Source organism: Anopheles ziemanni, chromosome X (assembly GCF_943734765.1).
Source record: "Anopheles ziemanni chromosome X, idAnoZiCoDA_A2_x.2, whole genome shotgun sequence".
Classification (NCBI taxonomy): Eukaryota; Metazoa; Arthropoda; class Insecta; order Diptera; family Culicidae; genus Anopheles; species Anopheles ziemanni.
The window spans coordinates 8,421,587-8,445,205 of NC_080707.1; the positions used below are offsets into that span (position 1 = coordinate 8,421,587).

General features: G+C 47.9%; 1 protein-coding gene across 1 annotated transcript; it reads right to left on the reverse strand.

The window, feature by feature from the left end:
* Positions 1–1,126: 1,126 nt before the first annotated feature.
* LOC131290967 (uncharacterized) lies at positions 1,127–17,526 on the reverse strand. Its single transcript, XM_058320158.1, has 7 exons — positions 16,844–17,526; positions 7,564–7,676; positions 6,489–6,637; positions 6,141–6,420; positions 5,726–6,075; positions 5,493–5,649; positions 1,127–2,785 (listed from the first exon to the last, which is right to left on the reverse strand). The coding sequence occupies exons 1-7, from the start codon at positions 16,917–16,919 to the stop codon at positions 1,127–1,129; spliced, it is 2,784 nt and encodes a 927-aa protein (XP_058176141.1). The 5' UTR covers positions 16,920–17,526.
* Between the last annotated feature and the right edge of the window lie 6,093 nt (positions 17,527–23,619).

Consider the following 23,619-nt stretch of genomic DNA (forward strand, 5'->3'; position numbering starts at 1 on the left):
GAACTAAAACAAAAAAAAAATTACTACGATCAAGATGAACTACGTTATGTTCATTAAAAATAAGTTTGTAGAAAGTAATTTCCAATTTTGCACCTGGTTTGAAACTATTTTAATTACTAAATAACTTTTTCTTTACGTACACTGTCCTGTTCTCAAAGTTATGAAGGAATGACATACCTAACCTTTATGTTTTTAAATTATTCCTAGTTAATAACCACGGCGATCTTTAACAAAACAAACAAGTTTAATGCGTCACATTTAGAGGTAACTGGAATATGGCCACCAACCGAATTGAAAAGGTATGAAATTTGTTGTCTAGTATTGTCAATAGAATAAAATTTGCCTCCAATGTGCGAACGAGGAGAAGACCTTCTGACAACCCACGGGTGAGTGTATGTGAAGTCGGAATTATAAGTATTTCCAGGTCTTCTTCTTCTTCTTTCGCTATGCGAGTCGGGGTATATCCTCCTACGCTAAGTCGAACGTTTGTTCCCTTACTCGTAATCAGAGGCGTACCGACTCTGTCCGAACTCCTATAAAGAGGCTCGTCCTTTAGGACCAGCTATAATAGCCATATGTCCACCCACCGTCCACGGGAGGGATAATTCCTTCCGTTGTCAGGACACAAAAACCTCGTGGTCCGCTTGATTGACTCAAACAGCACGAGATGTGCGGCAGCTAGGATTTGTCTGACCTGAGCTCCAGCTCGGCGTGACCACGCGGTCGTGCCCTAAGCTAACCCTACTTTTCAGCTAACCACTTCAGGAAAACTTGTGCACTGCTAACATCCGCTCTGATGCACTACCGAACTGGAACTGTACATCCAGGTCAGTTACGGACGCGCAGGATGAGCGAGTTAAAAGGAGATGATTAGTGCTTCACGGTATTTCAAAATCAATACTCTTGCGCGGGTCAGTTACAGCGCCATAGGTTTTCGTTCTTGCGAGTTCCAAAATAGACGGCTTTGCTAGAGCGTTAACATCTTCGTCGGTTGTTGTAATGATGCGTCATCAAGCTCAAAGAAGTGTGTAATGTAAAACCATCGGCACACTGGAGGATTCATGCTTTACGAACGAAGGTTTTGGGGATTTTATTTGCATTGCTGTCGCGAGCTTAGTTAGTGTTGCTAGTAGTTGTGATGCTGCTGCTGCCGGGTCTGCTGTCTTCGTGTGTTGTATGGCTGACAGGTGTCGGCCCGGCGCAGGACCTCCGCGTAGGACAGGTCGAGCTTCTGCAGCTTGTGCAGGTGCTGCGAGGCGGTGGACGGCTTGAACTCGACCACCAGGTCGTCGCCACCGCCTCCGCCTCCGCCGCCGACCGCCGCGGCCGTCGCGTCCCCATCAGCGGCGAGCTCGGCGTACCGGTTGTGGGACGTGGCGAGGTCAGCGATCGCGTGCCGCTGCTGCTTGTCGCGCGATTTCGAGGTGCGGCTGCGCGTCCGACCGCCCTTCGCCCCGACGGGCGTCGCTGACGTTGGCGTGTGGGGGGGCGGTGCCCCGGATGAGCCGCGGCTGCGATTGTAGACCGTCATCGAGTTGCCGTTCCATTCGGCGCCCGTCGGCGTCGTCGCGTCCGTGTCCGGGTTCCACGGGCGGAACGAGGGCCGATGCTTGCGACCGCTCGACGACGGCGGCCTGGGCGGCGTCGCGGCGGCTCCGGACTGCGGCGTGCCGGGCTCGCGGTGGCTACGGCGGCGCGACTTCCGCTTGCCTACCGTCACCGAGATGTACTCCAGCGGCTGCTGCTTGTACGGTATCAGGACGCGGCCGTCCGGAAGGACATGTTGCTGTTGCTGCTGCTGTTGCTGCTCGAGCGGCGGCCGGTTCTCCTCCTCTCCCATGTAGCCACGGCTGGCGGCAGCGGCGGCGCACTTGGCCTGCCGCGCGATACGCCGCCGCTCCGACTTGGTGATGCACTCCGACATCGCCAGCGATTGCTCGCTCACGGCGGACGATGAGATGAAGCTGACCGTGTCGTCGTCCTGCTCCTGCTCCTGGTCCGGGAAGCCGCCCGGTGGTTCCTCGTTAGCCGGCGTGACCGGCGGTACGCTCGTCGCGGCCGGCTTACCCGCGCCCACCAGCGGTTTGGCGTCGTCCAGCAGCGGCAGCTGGTCGCCCTCGTCCCGGTTCTCGGCCGCTTTCTTCAGCACGCTGAAGATCTCCCGGAAGAGCTCACGGTGCGACGGGCTGAAGCGGAACCGCGAGTCGATCGCACTCGGATCCTCGTAGATGCTGAAGCGCCAGTCCTTGCCGTCCGCGATCGTGCACAGGAAGTTCTTCGGGCTCTCGTCGGTCTGCGTCGCCTTGTTGCTCACCTCGTCCGAGTAGCCCGAGCTGGCCGTCTCCGCTTCCGAGTACTCCGAGCCGCCCACGGCCCGCGCGCCCACCGTTGACTGACCGCCCGTCCGGTTGTCCGATCCTTCCATCGCATCGGCACCGCCCGCTCTACCGTCTCCGCCCGCACGCGACACCACCGTCGGCGGGTTGAACTCGATCATGTAGCGCGGCTGGTGCGGCTGCTGCTCGTCCTGCTGCTGCAGTCCGGCTGCTCCTCCCTCGACCACCGGCGGTAGCAGCTGCTGCGGTTGGCAGCTGTCGACCGGCGTGTTGTTGCCGGAGCCGGCCACCACCGCCATCGTCGCGCCCTGTGACGCCTTACGCATCATCGGCTGCCGGTGCACCTCCAGCAGCGCCTCGTACTTCTCCACCAGCTCCCGGTACGGGTTCGTCGGCCCGGCGCAGTCACTCAGCGACAGATCCAAGCTGTCCGGTTTCGGTGGCGCTATCTACAAGCCATGGACGGCGTGGAAAGAGAAAACGACAGATCAGATTTCACATTATCCGCATTCACCCATATCGTTCCTACTCGTTTCTTTTCCGACTCGATCGTCCGATCGCTCCTTCGTCAGTCTGTTCAACAAAAGAAACTAAAACAGTCTAGTTTTTGATAGCTATAGCAAGAAACTAAATCCGATATCATAATCGTTTCTTAAGTGGTTTCAAATAAAAACAAAACAGTATAAAACCAGCGAGAACACACCTGAAGAGTGTATTTATAACAGAGAAAGTATCTATAACAATTCAAATCAAAACAACTTTTAGCTCCTTTCAGGTAATTATTAAATTAAAAAAAAACATCTTCACAATCTATTACTAAAATTATCGCTTTCTTTTAAGTATGGAAATCGCTTTTGGAAACTCACATCGAACGACTTGAGGGAGGCCCTTTCATGATCTACAATTTTGCCAAACAATACCCGGACGCAACACTCTAACACTTGACTTTGTGCCTTGACAAAGGCGTTAAAAATGTTGAGGACGAAATGTTTGAAAGTAAAATAAAAACCCTGTTGAACAGACAGTGCATCTATTTCATCTATTGCCTTGAGGGTTTCGTTCTGCTACACACATTTGCCCACGTCTGCAGTTGTTGTTATTACAAACTAGATAGATACAGAAACGCTCAGCTCGTCCGCCAGCCAAGCCGGACGATATCCGTTGGTTTCGTTGGGGGTGTTATTTGCGGGTATTTACGCACTCCACGCTTAGAATTACAACTACAAACTACACATTGAATATAATATTAATCATACAACTAAGGTACACTTAAGGGCAGGGGTGGATGCAACGGGATGGGAGGTGGTGGAGGTGGTGGTAGTGGATTAATTACGCATGTTCAAATCTACAGATACGTACAGGAATGTTAAAAGGATTATCCTTAGCCTACGAAAAAGGGGCCTTATTCCGATTGTCACGTCGAGCATCATTTTAAATTAAGATTTTAAATGGAGATTGTTGTAAGATCCGGTAGTTGAGTCGAAACAGCAGGTCAATAGTTGCTATCGAACGACTCTCCAAGATGGTTGAGTGTGTAGTAATGGCTTCTTATCAAACCCATAATTGGTTTTGGATTGGATTTGAGTGAAATTCAGAATAAGGCCTGTTTGCTCCCTAATTTGTGTTTTAAGTGTAAGTTAAAAGAACGGTGCTCTCTTTCCGCTTCTTGGAGTATAATACAATTTATTGTTAAAAAAAAAGACACTATCTGTTTCCTTCCGCTCATCGATTGAATGTTACAGCTGCCCCCTCTCCCCTCTTTTGGGTTGAAATGCAAACTAGGTCGAGGATGGAACGTATAAAACATATTAAAAACTACCGCTAACGAGCGCTTCCTGCCCTGGTCGGTGTAACAATTTGGCTCCGTTTTGTTTTTCTCGCGTTCTTCTTTTTTGTCAAATCGATTGTACACTTGGGGGGCCAGCTTGTAACATCATCGCGTTCCCGTTCAATTTTTACTATCTCCTACCGGGTTTGCCATGGGTTTGTTTTAAGCAAATCGAACGAAAGGAGAAGAAAACTCAAACAACTATAAATTAGTAAATGGCCATCCTAGTTTTGCACAAATAGTTGCTCCGAACGTGTGTTTGTGAGTGTGTGTGTTTGTGTCTATATATATACGTTAGGGTGTGTGTGTGGGTGTGTGTTAGTTACTCGTTCCCTTCCCCCTGGGGGGAATACACATCCGGCAAGCGGGCTTTTTTTTCCGCCAAGGATTTCATGCGGAGCAGGAGTGTTCGCCCAAACGTATTTACAGGCAGTTCAGCTGCTCGTACGTCGGGACGCTTATCAGCTGGTGGATGAGAAGCGCGGGCCGGTGAAAGAAATTTAGTATTCGCTTGAGGATGGTGAACTTGCGCAGCACGAGCAGCCACAGTTCGAGCAAGAGCCTAACTAGATTAACGGGCAGTTCATGCAGATATTTGGACGAGTGTGCACATATTGAACAAGACTTGGCCTAGAATTGAAACAAACGAGAAAATAAGAAACAAAACAAAAAAACAAGAAAACAAACAAACCAAGAACGAGAAAGAAAAAAGAAAGAACAGTGTAAGATGGCACACACACACGCACACACGCACACGCACACGCATCGGAAGGAAGAAAATCAGACGAAACACGAACCGTGCCTTCTTCCGGCAAAAAGGTACAACCACACGCACAGACACGCACAAACAAACACAAGCACGCGTAATTTTCCCTGCCTAAATGGACCTCTTTTCCCGGGATCCGGGAGTCCCCTCAAACCCCTCTTTCTCTGTTCAGTCTTTGTGCTTTGGGCAAGCAAACTTTGGTGGAGGTGCGCGAACACGAGGTGCAATAGGAGAACAGTTCCAACATTCCAGCTCGCTATCCGACTAACTTTACAGGGACAGCGTGTATAAATGGTGTTGGTTAGGGAAAGGGCGGTAGATTAAGTGGAAAATTAGGGGGTGGAGACAGGATAGAGTGCCAGCAAAGGGAAAAGTTTACAAGCCACAGTGTGGCTACTTATATCTTACATGTTGAAGAGTTTTTGGTTAGGTTATAGGTACAATATACAACAGAGGCAGAGGCAAAGGTTAGTAGCACGAGCACCCCGAGTTGGTGAAGGGGACGTAGTACCAAAGCGTATATCCTATCCCCCCCCGCTTGTCGGCAGGTCGGGTAATGTACCTCGAGAGTGACGGAGGAGCAGTACATCCGCGGCGTTTCCGTGTTGTTGATCAGCTCGAGCAGGCTCGTGTCGTCGTCCTCCGTGCCGGTGATGATCGAGTCGGTGTCGGGTTGATCGTCGAATCCGCGCATGCAGCGAGTGCAAACCTGCCCTTGGCTGCAATTGGACCGAGAAGAGAAATGAGTTGCATTCTGTCTGTGTGCCGAGTGGTGGGGGTGTGAAGTGAGTGTACCGGAATTCGGCCAACACCGACAGCTCGTCGTGCACCGACTTCATGTCCTCGGCCGTGTTCGCGTGCACCAGCTTCGACTGCAGCAGCTGGTTTTCCTGCGCGATCGACGCCAGCTGCTCCTCCAGCTCGCCCACCTTGCTCTGCTCGGACAGCAGACACCGTTGCGTCTGCTGGAGCTCCTGCGCCATGCGCAGCATCTCCTCGCTCTCCTCGCACATGTGATACTCGTCCACCGCTGCGTCCACCGGTGCGTCCTCCGCGCTTCCGCCACCACCGGTCGGATGGTGCGCCTCCTCCGGTCCGTTGGCCGCTGGTTTCGACTTTGGGGTGGATACGTTTGGCTTTTGACACTGCAAAGGGACAAACAAAACGGTGTAGTCGGTGCGGGGGAAACTTCCCGGTCGGTCGGTATTACAGATTCGGTCGCTTGTCTACTGTCCGGCCCATCCCCGTGGCCGCCCTGAGTCGGGGAGGTGGCGGTGTTGGAGGTGTTGGCATGAACGGTGCTGCATTTGGCGTCCTTCGATGGTGGGGTGACCAGGCTGAAGGTCAACTGGGGCACCGGCGGCTGCGCACCGGCTAGCCTCTCCGTTTGCTTGCTCCGCCGTTCCGCCTCCACCTGGCGCCGGGCATCCTCGAGCGATCGACTCAGTTCCTCTACTTTGGTTTCTAAGCTCTCAATATTACAACACAGCCTGCAAAGTAAACCCAAACGCACTCTGTTAGCGACACGCCAGACACGCCTCTTTCCGCCGGACATTACTGTTTCACATGTTTCTTCTCCGCCTGATAGTCGAGCGCTAGCTTGTACTTGTCCCGCTCGAGGTCCTGGATGCTCACTTCCAGCTGCTCGTAGATTTTCATCCGCGAATCGTTCACCTCGCGCAGGGCGGCATTCTGTTTGGTGAGGTACTGCAATGGAAAAGGGGACGGGGATCAATCTTGGTTTCCACCTTCAATGTTAAAAGTCACCTAAAGGCACCTGGTTTAATCTTGATTCAGTTTCATTTATGATTTTTTTTTCAGTCATCTAACTCAAACGAGGAATTAAATTCCTGTCAACATTTCTTGAGACAATTTGTTTGCTATCGAACTTTTAGTTTTTCCGCTTTTCATAGCCCGCTAGGGTGGTTTGGAAAATAGTTTATTAAGTAAACAAACCTTCGTCGTAACATTGGCTCATCTACATCTCTACTTCTGTTACTCTAATTACGTCAAAAGTGTATGATGGTGTTTATTTTTCCAGCTAATCGAAATATTTGTTCATTTGAGTCCGTGTTGAGTGAATCTATTTTAGATAAATCAACGATAGACCTTGTTAAACTAAAAATTTTAAAAATCCCCTGATATAACTTTATTTGATGCAAAACTATTTAGTGCTCAGAAGCTTCAATTTGAGATCGTATTTTTTTCTCCACTTTCTTCTTCCTTCAATTCGTTCATGGCCTACATTAATTCCCAGGCTGCGCTATTTCTATCTACGAGGGCGTGATGTTTATCTTCACCTGCCTTTAACGCTCTCAAACGCTTAATATTAATTTAACCTATTACTCCATTAGTGTCTATTTTAACACAGCTAAAAGCTCTATCTTCTAAGCATGGGAAACCTATTTTTTTCTACACTGGCAACGAGAAATTTGAGCATAGTTTGGTCTTCTCTTTTTTCAAACCCAATTTAACTTCCTTTCAAAGGTGTTTACTCTGAATGGTTACAATTTTAATTAACAGGTCGAAGAAAGAATGACTCGATTGTTTTTAAAACGTAACTTTGAATGTTTAAAAAAAGCAATAATATTGTTGCCCCGTCGATATCCAAACACGAAGGCGACTCTGCTTACCTCTATCTCCTGTACATGATCGTCGATGACGTTCTGGTGGTGCTTCAGGCTCGCCTCGAGCTCCTTGTTGCGCTCCAGGAGCGTTTTTCCCAGTTCCGCCGCGAGCTGCAGGTCTGCGCATCGGAAGAAACAACCAGAAACATTAGTCCGCGACTCGAGCGAGCCCTTACTTCCCGTTGCGCAGCACGCAGCCAGCACCGTTCTACAGCGTGCAGGAGGAGTGCGTGGATATCTTGGTGCGTGCTTTAGGTTGGAATGTCTGATGTCGAGCACGTGCACGCCATCCTAAATCCTGCCGGGATTTAGCCCTGGAGGCCCTTCTTTCCGGCGTACGCTCATGCAAATTGGGGAGAACAACCACAAAACAAAAAAACCACTCCACAAAAACGGAAGCAAAAACATTCTACCGAGGAGTAACACATACGAAGGGAGATGCAACATGCAAGCAATGACATGAGAAATCGAAAATAACGCAGCTGGTGTGCAATCGTAATCTGCAAACACATCGACTATCACCCACAGTTACTTCCGAAAGTGTTGGTACAACATGTTTGACGCGTAATATCTTAGCCAATGTTAATCAGTGCGTTGTTATTCCAAAAGTTTCATGTTCTCGGTGTTCTTTCAACCTCTGAAAACAATTGGTTTAAACCGTTTCTTCCGTATGTTAGTAGTCAAGGATGACGTTTGAAACTGCTACCATGCCAAAAGATGTTTCGTTCGATTATGATTTCATCTATAAAAAGTGAAGAAGTAATGGACTGTGTCGCAACAAGATTAAACGACCGTTTCCAGCACTTAACAGGCACCGATCGCGAGACTTAATCAAGGCAAACCATGATTACCTTGAACCTTGAACTCGGCCGATTTGGCGAGTCAAAATTGAGTAGTCATTTTTTTGGCCTTTTTTAATAAATGATTATAAAAAAACACTAGACATCCGTAAAACCAACCCAAACGATTTAAGGAGGGAACCCAGTTCCGTACCCTGTACACTGTAAGAGAGCTTAACGACCGTCTTTGGTCATGCCTGCCCATTAAGGGCTTAGAAGACTTTTAAGGACACCCAAACATGTATGGCAATACAATAAATGAACGGTGTAGACCATACACTCACTGTAACTTTAAGCGATATTCCTTAGATTGGAAGGTTTATTGGCGAATGAGATCCATGAAAAGATAATGCAGGTACTAAAGGAGTCTTCTCCTTCATTTCCAACCATTCACCGATGGGTTTTGAAGTTTAAGCGTGGTCGTACAAGCGTAGAAGACGACCGACGGATCAGGACGTTGAAAAAGTGCATCAACTCCATTGAAAACATTGGAAAAATGCAGGATATAGTTTTGGAAGATCGACGAACGACTGTGGAACAACAACATCTTACATGGGCCAACTTGGCATATGTTGGCTGAGGTTTTGGGGTTCAGAAAACTGACAATGCAACAAAAACATGTTCGTATGCGGGTTTCTGAGCAACATTTGGGGCGATTTCGAAAGAACAAAAGCGGTTTTTTGCGCCGATTCAACACTATGGATGAGGGTTGGATCTATCATCACGATCCTGAACGAAAACAAGAGTCCAAGGAATGTAGTGTCAACCAGGCTCGTCGTATTCGGAGCGAAGAAGGTGTTAGCGTCAGTTTATTGGTATTAAAAAGGGGATTTTGTTGATGGATTTTCTTCGAACTGGTAAAACAATCTACTCTGAATATTATTGTAACCTTCTGGACCAGTTAAATGGTAAAGTTCGTGAAAAACAATCAGTGAATTGGGCTACGAATTGTTGCAACATCCATCCTATTAGCCTGATTTAGCTCCCACTGACTTCTGGCTGTTTTCACACCTCAAAAAATTCCTTTGTTTTTTTTAAAGCACTTTTCAACAAACGAGGAGGTTGTGGCCGTCCTAGAGGAGTATTTTGCGGGCCTGCCATTGCTCTTCTGGGAGACTATACTGAGCAGTAAAAATCATAACCTCCAAAAGAAAGCTGTATTTTCATTTCCGCTGTCAAAACTTATTGGCTAACCTAGTACATCTTTTGTTTCTAAAATCGCTCTTTCAGGGCAGTATTGGATGCAAACGAACGGTTCAGACACCTCGCACCGGGCGGAATTGGGAATCGTACGGTGTACGACCACTTTCGCGAGCCGCTGTACCTTATGGTGGCGCAACCCGCCGCTTGTGCGCACGAGAGCAATGGCGATTTTGTTGTTGTTGTTTCGTTTCTAGCACACGGATGCGCAAGGTGGCGACGAAGAAAAAAGTAGCACCCTCTTTTAACGTTCGGGGGGGGGGGGGGGTTAAAAATGATAAAATAAATGAGCATCTAACAAGCATGCAACCCTCCGATCCCGATGTGTGACCCGCGAAATAATTAGCACAAAAAAAAAACGATACGCCTGTACGTGTGCGCTGGCTGTGTTTAGCGTGCGTTGTGTATGTGTGTGTGTAAGTGTGTGTGTGTGTGTGTATATGGATGGACACGTTTCCGGCGCCGGGGGTTAAACAAAAAACAACTAAAAAGGGTGCTGATAAATGATCGGTTTGGCGGTGCTGATGCTAATGAAGCCTAATACACTAAGGATACACACATAGCCTCCCCGTCCCCCCCGTCTTCCTCAGCATGCACCAACACACACACACACACACAAACGCACAGACAGGCGGGCAGACTTACCGTCCAGCATGTACTGGGAGCTTTCGTCGACGAGATGGTCCTCGAAGACGTCGCTCGTGGCGCCGCTCATTGTGACGGCGAGACGCTTCTTTTTCGCTAGTCCCTGCTACCTTTTACTTCCTCTTCTTCTCCTTCTTCTTGCCTCCTCCTTTTTTTGCTGCCCAGCTGGCGGGGGGGGGCGCTTTACTTCAAAACTGCGGAGTGTGTGTGTGTCTTGTGCGGGGTTTCGATGAGGTGGTTTTGTTTTCGTTTTGTTTTGGAGCCGCTTTGCTTGACGCACACGTACGTTTGCCTTATCCTTCGGATGGCCTTGAGCTGTCTTCTTCTTCTTCTTCTCCTTCTTCTACACCGAACTCCTCCAGCTCCGGTTGGGGCAGGGGTTCGCAGACCGAGCCCTCTCTTCACGCGTCACTGCGTCGTCCTGGCGACACACACGAACGAGAGGAAGTAAGCAAAACGAACACCGATAAGGACGACGGTTTTTTGTGAAATTTTTCTATCCCCACCCCGCTCGTCCTCCCCCCCGCACTTTGACTTTTGAAAAGTTAGCGAGCAAGTGTCAAACCCGGGTGGAAGGAGAAATCAAGCAAAAATCATCGGTTTTTCGTCTTTTCGTTTCGTTTTGCCTTTGCTGGTCGCCTATCAGGAGCATGTGCAGTGGCGCTTAAAGGCGTATGTGTTTCTCACCCTCCTGTAGCCCGCGGAACGGGGCAGGATTCGGAGCGGACTTCCGCCTGGTTGCTTGAAGGAGTCAGTGCACCGCAACCCGCTAGGGGAGTTGGGACTGGGGCTTGGGGGAGAGGTTGGTGAGGCTTGGGTTGATGGTTGGTAGCCGCCGGATCGGTCGGTCGGTCGGTCGGAACACTCGCTGGGGCTCCAACGGCGAACCGACTGCAGCATCCAGGCCCGGTGTCAAGGCCCTTTCAACTTCGTCACACACATACGCACGCACCCACGCACATACGCACACAACGACACACACACACGCACCAGCGATGCACCAGCGATGCAATCGGTTTCACACCGAAAATAAAACCGAACCAGAGGCGAGAGAGCCTTTTAAAAAAGCGAAGAGGCACCAAGGGCTGCTTCTGCCGCACTGACCCGATACCGATGACTGGCTGACAGCGATGGCAACAACAAACGAGACACACTAGCGTGTGTGTGAATGTGGCGCACGCGTGTGCCTATTGGTTTGTGTGGCGTACGGCCGTTGGTCACGCATGCCCACTAGTGCACACTGCACAGTGGTGGCTCACCCGGAGGGGTCGTCTCTTGCTATGTCACACAGTATTCGCTGGTATTTAGATAGAAGGCTAACACCTTTCGAAGCAACAACATCTAATTCAAATTTGAGGCATGTTTGAGTCGCCCACTGTTGCACCTTAATTTACAATTGTCTTTCTATTTTCTTTTTAGCTCATAATGTCATCATCGAACAAAAAAGCACGACGTAGCGGTAACGTGAGAAAATACCACGCTTAACACTAGAATACATTGCTTTGGAACCCCGCCCAAAATGCTTTAGTCAACAAATATACTTAAAAGTAACAGTTAACGGATTTGAAAAATGTTCAAAAATAATGAAGTTATTGCGTTTTAAAAATATTGGGTCCAAATGACTCCTAAAAAGCATTCTAGGGATAGTCAAGTTGGCTCTCGGAACTAGTAGAACAACACAATGTGGCATATTTGTTTAAGGTGTAGCTTTGGATTTTAAGAAAAGCCTCTTTTTTTGTAAAAATATTCAGCCGTTTTCGAGATATTAAAATCGAAAACTGCGTTGAGGTCAAAATGACCCCTATTTGAGGACGGAATCTCGAGTCTGAGGACCTTTCCACACAAGCAAAACATCTTGGCGTCGACTCAAAGCACTTTATACACGATTGCAGGTGAACAAGAAGATACAACTTTATTTAGGTATTTAAACTAGTTAACTTCTTATTACTCTTTTTACCAACATCCGATGAAATTACTATATATTTCAAATTTTTTTTAGATATTTGTACATGTTGTAGATGTTGGTAAAAATGTCACCATAGACCTTTATAAGGAACAGAGATATTAAAGATTGTTTTTTTTTAATTTCAAACCAAAAAAACCCGCCGTCAGAGCCACTGTGCACGACTCACCGGGCGACGATATCGAATCCCAAAACCCTCTGATTTTCGATACCCAGCGGGAAAGGGGGTGATTAACCGTCCAGTGCGCAGCCGATGCGTACATTCACATTGAAAAAAAAAAACAAAAACATAAAAACGATACAACCAAGGGTGAAAGCCCTGCGCCGTGTGTCATATGATCTGCCAAAAATGGCTCGAGCCGGGAAGAGCCCATCGATTCTTTCTCCAAAGTCGACGACACCAACACACCAGCGTTGCCGGTTGGCATCAGCTGTAGCCCGCGCATCGCCAGGCGACATATTGCCTATATAGCAACACAGAAAACTTTTAAGGGATTGAATCACCCCTGTGTCCATCGGAAATCGAACGACTAAGGTAGGGAGAAAGCGAGGTTCTGTTACAAAAACCCACGTAAAGCAACCGGAGGGAAATGCGTCGCCGGTTTGGGCGGAAAACTCCTGCCATTCCAAGCAGGAGGGTTAGGACGAGGGTTTGTCCAACGGAAGGAGTGGGAAGGAAGGGAGGATTCGGTCTTACATAGCCCTGTAGGGGTACAACTAATGCGCCATACGAAACCCCTGGATGAATCTGTTGTCTTTCCTGCGAAAAAGCATATATCCATTTGAATAATGAATAATCATATAGAGCAGGGGTCGGCAAAGTCCGGCCCGCCAAGAAGATTGAAATTATTTAACAAGGCCTTCAATACCAGGTACTTCCTCGTGTACTTTTTAGATTTTTTTTCCATCGTAATTACATTGTTAAACGTTTTAAAATATTCTACGCCAGCGCCAATAACTCGTTTACTAAAGTAAGAATGAACATGTTTGAAATTTCAAATATTTTATACTAATTTCTTATGTGACTTTGCTATGTAGAAACTTGATACTCCATTCAGAAGGGTTTAAGATTTAATATTAAATCATCGTTGAAATAATTCAGGCCGCACTTTCGGGTTCTTTTTCATCATTTGACTCTTTTTAGGAAATGTGGTGCCAACCCCTGATAAAGAGTTAACTTTATGTACTCAATCCAAATATCTCTGTGATCTCGAGAAAACATGTCTTGAAATGTCTGTTAAACTCTACATGAAGCACGGACACCAAGCAAAATTCGGTAAAAGTGAGGAATAATGCGTGATTCTAACTCATAAAAAGAGATATTTAATATAGCTGTGTAGGGTATGGTCAGATTACTCATAGAAAATAAGTTAAAGCCTACAAAACCCCCTCTGGTAAATCCTCACATCGGTTGCGCCTTTGCCACTCGCCGTTTCGCTTCCCGGAATCGATGTCGCACCGTATGGGAATAAGAAAAATCATACAGAATACTCGACTGAGTACGAGGTGTTAGCGGTCGTCTCGCTGTATTGCTGACGCTATAACCGTGTGACGTCGGGTTTGGATTTCGCTTGCCTCCCCTGCTCTCGGGTGCCACGAGGGCAACCTCCATATCCCCTTATCGAGCGCCGGTACGGACTTTACCAGTCTCCGACGCCAGCAGCCTTTGACCCTCGCAGTGGTCGCCTACTTCTACAACGCCCGGTGCAAAAACGCGAATTTAATCGCGAACGGCCTTTGCATCCAAGATCGAGATAATGGGTATCCGATTAGATTGTGGGGCCACGCCAGGCTAATTGCACCATGATTGCAGGTCACACTCACTCCATTCGGTTGCCTAGCGAGGCTAAGATATTGCGCCTGATGTCACTGATTGATTGGATCGGAGACGTGGGCCCTCCTGGGCGAAGGGGAGTGGAAGTACTCTGAGGGGCTGGTCAACGGTGGCAGATTAACAGTCTCGGCAGCCGATTATCGGAACTCCCAGGCGATACCAGACGGATATAGACGTATAGCAGAAATTTTGGGGAAACCGGGAATCGTGCTACATCCGCCAAAAAACTTTAAACTCTCGCCACGATCTTCGTCATAGGTTTCCGTTGGTCTCCGCAGAGGTGCCAACATGATGTCACTTCTTTCCACTTCTTCGGACTCTTGCTGAACGGTGCCTGCTGTCGGACAGGGGTACAACATTTGCCTATTTTGCATTTCAAACACGTCGGCCACTTGCGATGATGGCATTTATTTGGGCAGCGATGATTTCAGCCAACAACCCTACGCCAGTGACATAAGCTCGCCCGCATTCTACGCCAGAGAGAAGGTTCACAGCTAGCTTTATGCAATCGGTTACGGGCAAATGTTTACCACTGCATGCTTTTTTTCCCATAAACGAACTTTGCTGTTGTGCGCAAACACTCACCCTCCAAGGCGGCCAAGGTGCGTCGGGTTCTTTTATCGTTGGTGACACCGACCCCGCACGGGCGACTTGAACTTTGCAGAAGAGTTAGGCGGTGAAAAGTGGTTTTGCAAATTGACCGTGCAAGCCTCAACAGTATTGTCCAAACTAGAGTTGTGTAATTCCGACTCAGAACTGCTTCGTTTTCCCGATTGATGAAACTTTTAACGAGAGATTCGTGAACCCCAAATATTCTTTTATGTTTAAAAAATAGAAACGTTCGAATCCCAAAAGATTCATGAATCAATCTGAATAAATCTTAGGAGAAAGGTTCGTATGAAATAAAGATTAATTAGGCACAACACTAGTCCAAATTTGTTTTGCGTCTTGAACGCTTTCCAAACACTCGCTTACCGGGATTGCTCCTAAAGCAGTTTTATTTTAAACTTCCCTGAATCATATCTGAGACAGTTTTCCACATATTTCCTTTTTGCTTTTCCATGCATGTTTTGTAAAAATGCTAGAATTGTTATTACTACAAAATTAGGCATTGTTCTCTTTGATAATGCAACCCATAAATAATGGCTTGGAAAAAGAGTGAACAGTTGATACACTTGCTATACATTTTTTAAAGTTTCAAATGTGCTTACACTACACATTAAAATTGTCGTTTTATTATTGTTATTGATTGTTAATATGTAATAAAAGATGGCATAGTCCCGAGATGAGCGGGAAAAACGTTACCGCTACCCACTGGCAGTGCGTTTTTCTTTTCCAATGAAAGCTAATTGTCCTGTAGCAGTGCCAGGTAGTTTAAACTGACAGGTTGTGGTCTCATAGGTCCAAGGATATTCCGTATATTCATAGAGCCATTCCATGGTTCCAAAACCGCCATGGTTTGGGGCGGGGGTTTACTAAAAATACCTAAAACGGTCAAGTCAACGCGCTAAATTCTCTTATGTTTTTTATACAGCACGTCGAAAAGACAAACATAGAAAAAATATAAGAGAAGGTTTAAGCATCCTTTAACACTGCTTATTAGGTCTATAAGTACGCTACATAGTTGATTCAAAAATACGCATTCAAAAAGCAGGAAAGGTCATATATTAACGACAAAAGGTGTAAGCATTTTAGATCCTGACGGAAACTCGTTCCGAAACAGGCAAACAGTGATAAAAATGTTCAACTACCGGAGCGCCGGTGATGGTTATGATCGTATCCGAGTAGTTCTCAGGTGCCCACCCACGGAGAATGTCACCTGGGTGTTGGGTTCGCTTCCGTAACAATGGAAAGGATAACGGGGCCTGCACCGGAAAATGGGTAACCTAAAACCCCGCTGCAGCGCGTCTTATCGGATGTAGGCTTATGACACGCACTGGTTCGGTGTCCATGCCCGTGCGACTCGGAAGTGCTCGTCTCCATCATTTTTCAACTCGCAACGGGCTCGTGCAACACGTGCAGCAGTGAACCGTGTAAATCAAGGTTCCTTTCCGCCGCTCGTCAAAGCGCATACAAACTGCGCTCCAAACGGGGCGCAAACGCGTCAAAAAATGTAAAATCGCCCGTGCGAACAGTGAGTTTTATTTACGTAGACATCGCATTCGAATTAGTATTACGTCACATTCGCATTCAGGGTGTGCGACAACAACACATATTTGTTGTTGACATTCAGCAATTTCTTCTACATTTTATTCTATCGCATTTTTTCGTTGAATATCGAATATAATTGCAATCAACTATCATAATCAGGAGAATGTTTGGAGTGGACTTTGGAAAAGATCATTTTGACAGCTAGAAGCGTTACATGTAACGTGTCTAGGTTTCGCGCTCAATGTAAACCTCCCCCTGCAGTGGGGTGGTATGTTTTTAGCTCTATTTAAATGATATCATAACGCTCGCGACAAGGTTGATGCGTCCGTTCCAGTGGAGGCTACTGAAATGTTACACCAATGTCAAACAGGCTTGTCGCTTGTTTTGTGATCTGTCCCCGTCCCCGTAATTTCCCGCCGTAAAACCGTATCCATGACCTCAGCGAGTGTCGGGGCCCATTTCGGAAGTACATCCACGTTCGAGTGAAGGGAAACGCACAGCCCTCCGGTGAAGATCCCAACGAGACCGCGCAGATGGCGAAGGACATCCACACACGCACATACATACATACACATGTACACGCACTTTTCCCGGGCTTGGCTTGGCGGAAAACAAGGAGCAGCTTCCTTCACTTCCTTTGCTTCGTCAACTTACCTTGAGTGTTCCACTTGCGGCAGTCCTTCTTCGTGAGCAGCGACCATTCGAAGGTGAGGTCGCTGTTCGATGACATGTTGGGGCGGGCTGATGGTGGTGGTGGTGGTGTTCGGGGGCCGGGTCCAACCGACTGTCATTTGTTGATCTGAGGTGCAGTTTTCGGGGGCAGGCTCAGGGGGTTTCCCCGGGCGGGCGGATTGGGTGGACTCTTGGGCTGGCGGTGTTTTTGTTTTTCCCGTTTTCTTCCGACGTGTTTTCGCGTATCGCGGGCGCGAAAACACCTTTCGCTTTTTTAAACCCCCTTGCCCGTTGTTGTTGTTTTGCGAACCGAGCGGTCTCTCCGACTTGCCCGGCGTGGACACCGACAAACGACAACGTTGACCAGGGACGGTCCGTTTTGGGGGGAGACTAGAAAACGCGCTTGAAACTAGAGGATTTTTTTTTTTTACAAAAAGAAACGACACTTGTGCACCTCTCCCTCTATCTCGCCAGCTTTTCTTTTTGCTGCTTTTGCTTACAAACTGTTTCTTTTTTTTCCTAACTAAAAATGTTCCGTTGCGATAACTATCGGATTTTTCTCGATCGGTTCAATTTAAATACGCGTTTAAAACATACCGCACGGTAAAAAAACGTTTATCTAGGACGTGCGTGGTAGACGTCTTTTGTCAATCGGGAATTTCGGTTTTTTTTTTGTAAAAAAAATGGTCTAAAAACAAACTTAGCGAAAACGAAACAACACCATTCCGGGACGCGAACTGAACGGATTCACACACGAACAAAACAAACAAAAAAAAAATGAGGGAGGAAAAGGGTGGTTAAAACATACGTGAACTAATGTAGCGAAATAGTTCCGATTGAGGCGTCTAGTGTAGTGTCGCTCGGGGTCTTAGCCCTCTGCTGCGCGCTGATTGAGCTCTTCTGTGGGCTACAAGCGGGGTCCTTGTTTTTGCCTGATCTTCCGTGCATGTACGACACTGTGTTTTCCCCCCGACCACAACACGCTGATTACTGCGAATCGCTCATTGACGGACAACGGCGAAGTGGCCGTCCAGGGGCCGCTCGCGGTGGGGGAAGAAACTTTGCACAAAGTATTGAGGGAAAAAAAAACAACAACAACAAGGAGCACACACACGTCGAAGCGCTGCCCCGTTCAGCTTCGCAAATGTCGGCCCACGCGGGGTTTGGTGGTCACGCCACGGAAGCAGTGTGCGCGGCTTACTTCAGCAGCTCCGGCACCGGCCTTGAGATGAAGTAATCATGATTCGTCAATTTGTCCGCCGCTGTGCGCTGGTTTCTCCCGCAGGCCGGATCGGTGCTGGCTCCGCTGGTTGGCTGTGTGATTTGATAGATGGATGAAGAAATATCGATGATAGGGCATTGATAGTAGCGAGCGAACGAACGAAACGCGACGCTACGGTTGGGAAACGGCCAGCAGCGACGGATGGACAGACGACATGGGCACCCCCAAAACAGCGGCGTGCCACGACGCGTCTACGGATGATGGCGCAGGTGAAAGCGAACAGTGTGCCGAGGGGCGGGGTGAGACGGTGACGGTACGTGGTGTCGCTGTCGTGGTGTGGCGACACGGTGGCTGTAAAGATCTCTTCGCAAGCGAGTCCGATATGGCCGCCGTTCGTCCGGTGGAAAGGTCATCCGTTCCACCTATACCACGACAAGGGCAGATGCCGACATCGATGACAGGCAGCCACGGACCGGGCCCGATCTCGGCCCCATCAGCTGCAAATCGTTCGTAGTGGTACTTCGATCACGTCGCTACGCTTGCGCTTTTCTTACTTTCGGTTTTTGGATGTTATAAATTCGCTTTATCGAACGATCCCAAGCCGCCAAGCTAGACGGACGGACGCGACACGGCGACCATTTGCCAACAATATTGCATTTTCCTTCTCCCTGGCATTTTCCCCTCCTCCACCAAGCGGTGGAGCGCGCTGGCAATCCGGTCCGTCACCTTTCACGCGCCGTGCAAGATGCAGTTCATTGCTTCCGAAAATTCACCCGCCGGGGCTTTCTCCTTTCTTTCCACCACACCGGCACGGGGTGTCCGGGTGCGGAATGGCGGAAAAGGGAAGCGGGGGGGCTACCGAATTTGATAGCTACAATGCAAGAGAAAAATACAACCTGATCCGGCACCTATCATCTATCGGACGAAGGCTCTACACCTTCCCTTGTGCTGCACTCGTTTAAATCTCCATATTCCGCTTGATCCATTCGCTTTCTCGCTTTGTTGCGTTCCCTTACCCTTTGGTTACTTGCTCTCTCTCTCTCTCACTCTCACTCTTACACACTCTTTCTTTCGCCATCTCACGTTGTGCCATTAGCTTTTTTCCTTTTCTCTCTCTCTCTTCTCTTTCTCACACACACACTCTCTCTTTCTCTCTCTCTACCTGCCTACCATTCTTTCTCAACCTTAATCGCTACAAACGCTGCAGGAATCCAGCACTAGTTTCTGCATATTTGATTTGCTCGTTCCCTTTTTGTTTCGCACATGAATTGGTTCATTGATGCCGAGGAATGCACTGGCACGGTCGGGTGGCTGGGTTGGAAGCGGTTTGTATCGACGTGACTACCTATTTCGTGGCACTGGCGCCGTGCTGCGTACGCTTCCGCGCTGCTGGCCGTTTTTAAAAATGGGGAATTTGCGAAGGTGCTTGTACTCACAGCATTCGATCACGCGCAGACGACAACTGCTTACTATACTGACCGCGCAGACCGAGAGGCACAAGTGAACCCGACTAGAACCGTGTGCGCACACTTGCGATCTGCATCCGTTCTCACGCGCTCTCCCTCTCTCTCTCTCTCACGACCACAACCGCACGATAGCGCAGGATAAAGTGCCCATGAAGGGCTTTTAAGTAGGGCTGCCCCGGGGCAAGGGCGACGGTTTCCGGCGAAGCTTTTTTTTGGGGTTGAGCGGTACTTGCGGTTGATGCTGTTGGTCCTTTGGCTGGATTGGCACACTGTATGCACAATAAACGTACACTGCGCGCGACTACACACCCCCACACCGATCGCGCCCTCGAACACAACACGGACCAAACACCAAAATGCACACACAGCTTTGACAGCTCCCTACGGAGCGCCTGCAGTTTCCAGTCTGTCAATTCACGCTGTGCGGCGAGACCACGGTGCTGGGTGCGCTACTTCTTGGCGCTTTTTGGAAACGCCAGCCTGAGACTGTTGGGGGGCTTTTCCATAGCTTTTGCGATAGACGATCGCTGCCGTTCGTTCGCTCCCTCTCTCTCTCTCTCTTTCTCTCTCTCACACATCGACACCACCACGCGCACTTGATCGTCGGTTCTTCGCTCTCGTGATCTCGCGTCCCCAACAAACTGCGAGGAATGTGTACAAAGTTAAAAACTATTTTCCAAACGCGCCCGCAAGCGACATTCCAACGAAAAGCGTACCGCACTAAGCGGGATATCAAAATGGAAAATGTTTGATCGTTTCTTAAAATCATAAAACTAACACCGAATAGACACCCGGAGGGTCTAGATGCGGGCGCCGCACGATCTCAGTTCAGGTGAATTCGTTGCTTTCGTTGATTTAGCTCGTTCTCTCGCGCTTTCCAAGCTTTTCCTCTCCTTATTTTGCTTCATCTCTCGCGTCGAGCCGCACCCCGCACGTTTTAGGCACATTGGCCAGCTTGCGACAAACTAATGGGGTAAAAGACAATGTAAAATATTGCTTAGTTCAATCAAATTTATGTATGCACTTTACCCCTATTGAGATAAATTATAAAATAAATAAATAAATAAGTAAGTAGTCATTGAATAAATGTTTGTACTAAGTTTGTTGATAGTCATATAATCAAGTATAGGATTATTTTTGTTTTAAATCCTTTTAAAGTTAAATAATATATAGAAAAATCTGTTTTTTTTTAATTATATGCGTCAGCGATAAAAATGAACTGATTTCACCGATTCACAAAAATCAAGAACCCTAGCAATTTTCTTATGCAGGCATGACCAACTAGGCCGTTACGCCGAGAAGCAGAAGAAAAATTCTGAACATGGTTTAAAGTAGTCTCTCAATTTCTAGAAAATAAAACAAATTACAGAATCTCAAACGCAGGATACAGTCCAATAATTTTGAAGTCAACTAAGGCAGCCTGTAACATGAAAAAATCCAACCCTCCTCCTGGAGCAAGATTTGTATGTCCAGTAAAAAAGAAAATAAGCTGAAACCGATATTCAACGATAGTAAAATGGATCGCTTTATAAAAATTATCTCTTTAAATTATGTCAAACTTCTTTAACCATCATAGATCTCCAATCAACATGAATTCACTCCTGTGCTTTGAAGGCATTGAAAGACATACATAAAAAATACTTTAAAATTAAATGCATTGGATACAAATCTTTGGTGATCTTTGGTAAATTGGCCAAAATTTGGTCATTTGTGAGCAATGTTTCTTTCAACTTGAGCCATTTGTTAAGATCGTATCGAAGATTGAAAAGCAAAAATGTTTTATTTTGCTCGGTTACAAAGTAAGCTTTGAGACATTTACTCCGGCCCCAGGTCTATAGTGCGGCAAGGTCCAACGAGTGGAATGGTCCAACACCGCCCGGGCGGTTGTTTACTACTCTCACTCTTTCTCTCGCTTGCGTATGTCACGAGCGTCTTATGCGATCACCTGGAGTACGTGCGTTCGCATATACTTTCGCTCTCTAGGATACTTTCTCTCGCTTCGCCGTGCGCCGGCCGCTCTCGCTCACTCGTACGCGCGCTTCTTATCCCTGCTGCGTCGTCGCTGCCTTCCTTGCCCAAGTCTTGCGTAGGCACGGTGCCTCCATTGGAGCGCCACTCTAGTCGACGTGTCTTGCCGCGCGGACCTTCTTCTTGGCCACCACACACAGCATAGCGCAACGACTCAGTTCGATGACTTTGGCTCTTTTTTTTCCGCTGCTCCTTCTGCTCCCCATCTGTTTTCGTCGTCCGGCACGGTTGTGTACTAATTCCACGGCGCACCACTACTACCCGCTGCGCGAAATGCGCGATGAATGCACCAATTTAGTCATGTTGAACGGCCGAGGCCCTCGGCGATGCTGCCCGAGCCGCGCACGCAACCGTGCCCGCCGTTTACGTAGAGAGTTGGCGGCCAGTGGTTCTGAACCCGCGGAAAAGTATGTTCTGCAGCGCTTCTACACAAACAGGCTAGCTGCGTGTGTTAGGCCGATGTAGACGCCTGACTTCTCATCATCCGTGATGATCTTGCCAGATGCGACACAGCGCCATGTTTCGACCGGAGCTGGCAAAACAAATCGGTGAAGATCACAATTGTATGCTCCACCGTGACGATGAACAGCGTTTGTTTGCGTCACTGTATATGTGCTTTTTTTCTGCCCGTGATACACGTGCCTAAAACATGTTCAAAATTAAACCCTCAGCGTTTTAAGCGATGCTTGAAGCTTGTATCGAATAACACTCGTCATTGTATCCGTCATCCCAACGTACAAAACCGGACGGTGCCAACCAGAATATCGTGTTCCTGATGCTGTTTGGAAAGCCTTATATGGCTTCCGTGAGTTTTTCATTTCCCCCCATCCCCCTTCGCACGGTCGGGCAAGGAAGTGTGGGAACGGGGAACGGACCTCCGCCCCAAAAAAACACTTTCGGAAACCCGTTAACCAAAAAAAAAAAGGTAGAAATGTCCTCAAAAAAGTCGAACGTTTCCAGCGCGCGTTTAATTGCCATTATCTTTCTGCCCTTTTGATGCTGATTATGGGTTATTACTTTGGTGCGACTTTCGAACACAGTTGGACATTGGTCAGCCGAAGCGAAATCGATCGCAAGCGCACACACTGGCTCACGTGCGCGTCCCGTTGCCAAACGAGATACTTGAGAAAAATCTGTATCTTATCGCTGCCGGTTGTGTGTGTGTGTCGAAATTTATCGCAATTTGATTAACGATAAAAACAACGAAACATGCCACGGTACCCCGCGCTGCGCTTGGCCTTGCAAAATACATCGTTCACATGCGACAACGCAGGAACCGGAAGGGCACGGGGGGGAAAAAAAGGAAAGAAAACAAACATAAACTGACAAGTTAATCTAACGGGCAACATGAGGAAGGAAGGGGGGAGGTTGCACCCTACACCGAACGGACACTATTTTCCCGTTAGCTGCACCACTTTCCACGTTTAGGTTGGGGCTTTTTCGAATGGTTGCGCAGCTTTTACCCGGATATCACCACGCAGAAAAAGGGGGGAAAAACACACCCGAGGAAACAAATCACACACGCTCACGCGAGATTAATCCGAATGACAGCGAATTTATCGGTTGAATAGTACGTTGTTTTTATTGCCTTTCGAGAATCCGTACCGTATCCCTCGCTCCTCACTTGTACAGCTCTACGTCCTTGCGCGAATCGTTACCATCTCTTTTATCTTACGGCCCTAACCTGGAGGACAACGGGAGATATCATCTGTTCGGTCGAATCCCGCCCAGTCACCCTTGCGGTGTGGGTTGATGATATACATATTTATATATATATCGAGCGTGAGTAGGGAAATATTGGTCCACTGCAAGCGATAATGGATTCGATGACATTGAGCAATGCTTGTTTTGGAAGAATGCAGTATCCTCCTATGTACATATTAGTATTGTTTGAGCTACATGACGATTGTGTGTGTATGTGTGTGCTTGTTTTGGCCAAACCAAGCCTGAGGAATGATCCCTAAAACCCTACGGTAAATAGACGAATAATGCGAACGACACTAAGTGGTCCCTAAGCGGATGCCAGATAAAGTGGTCCCTAA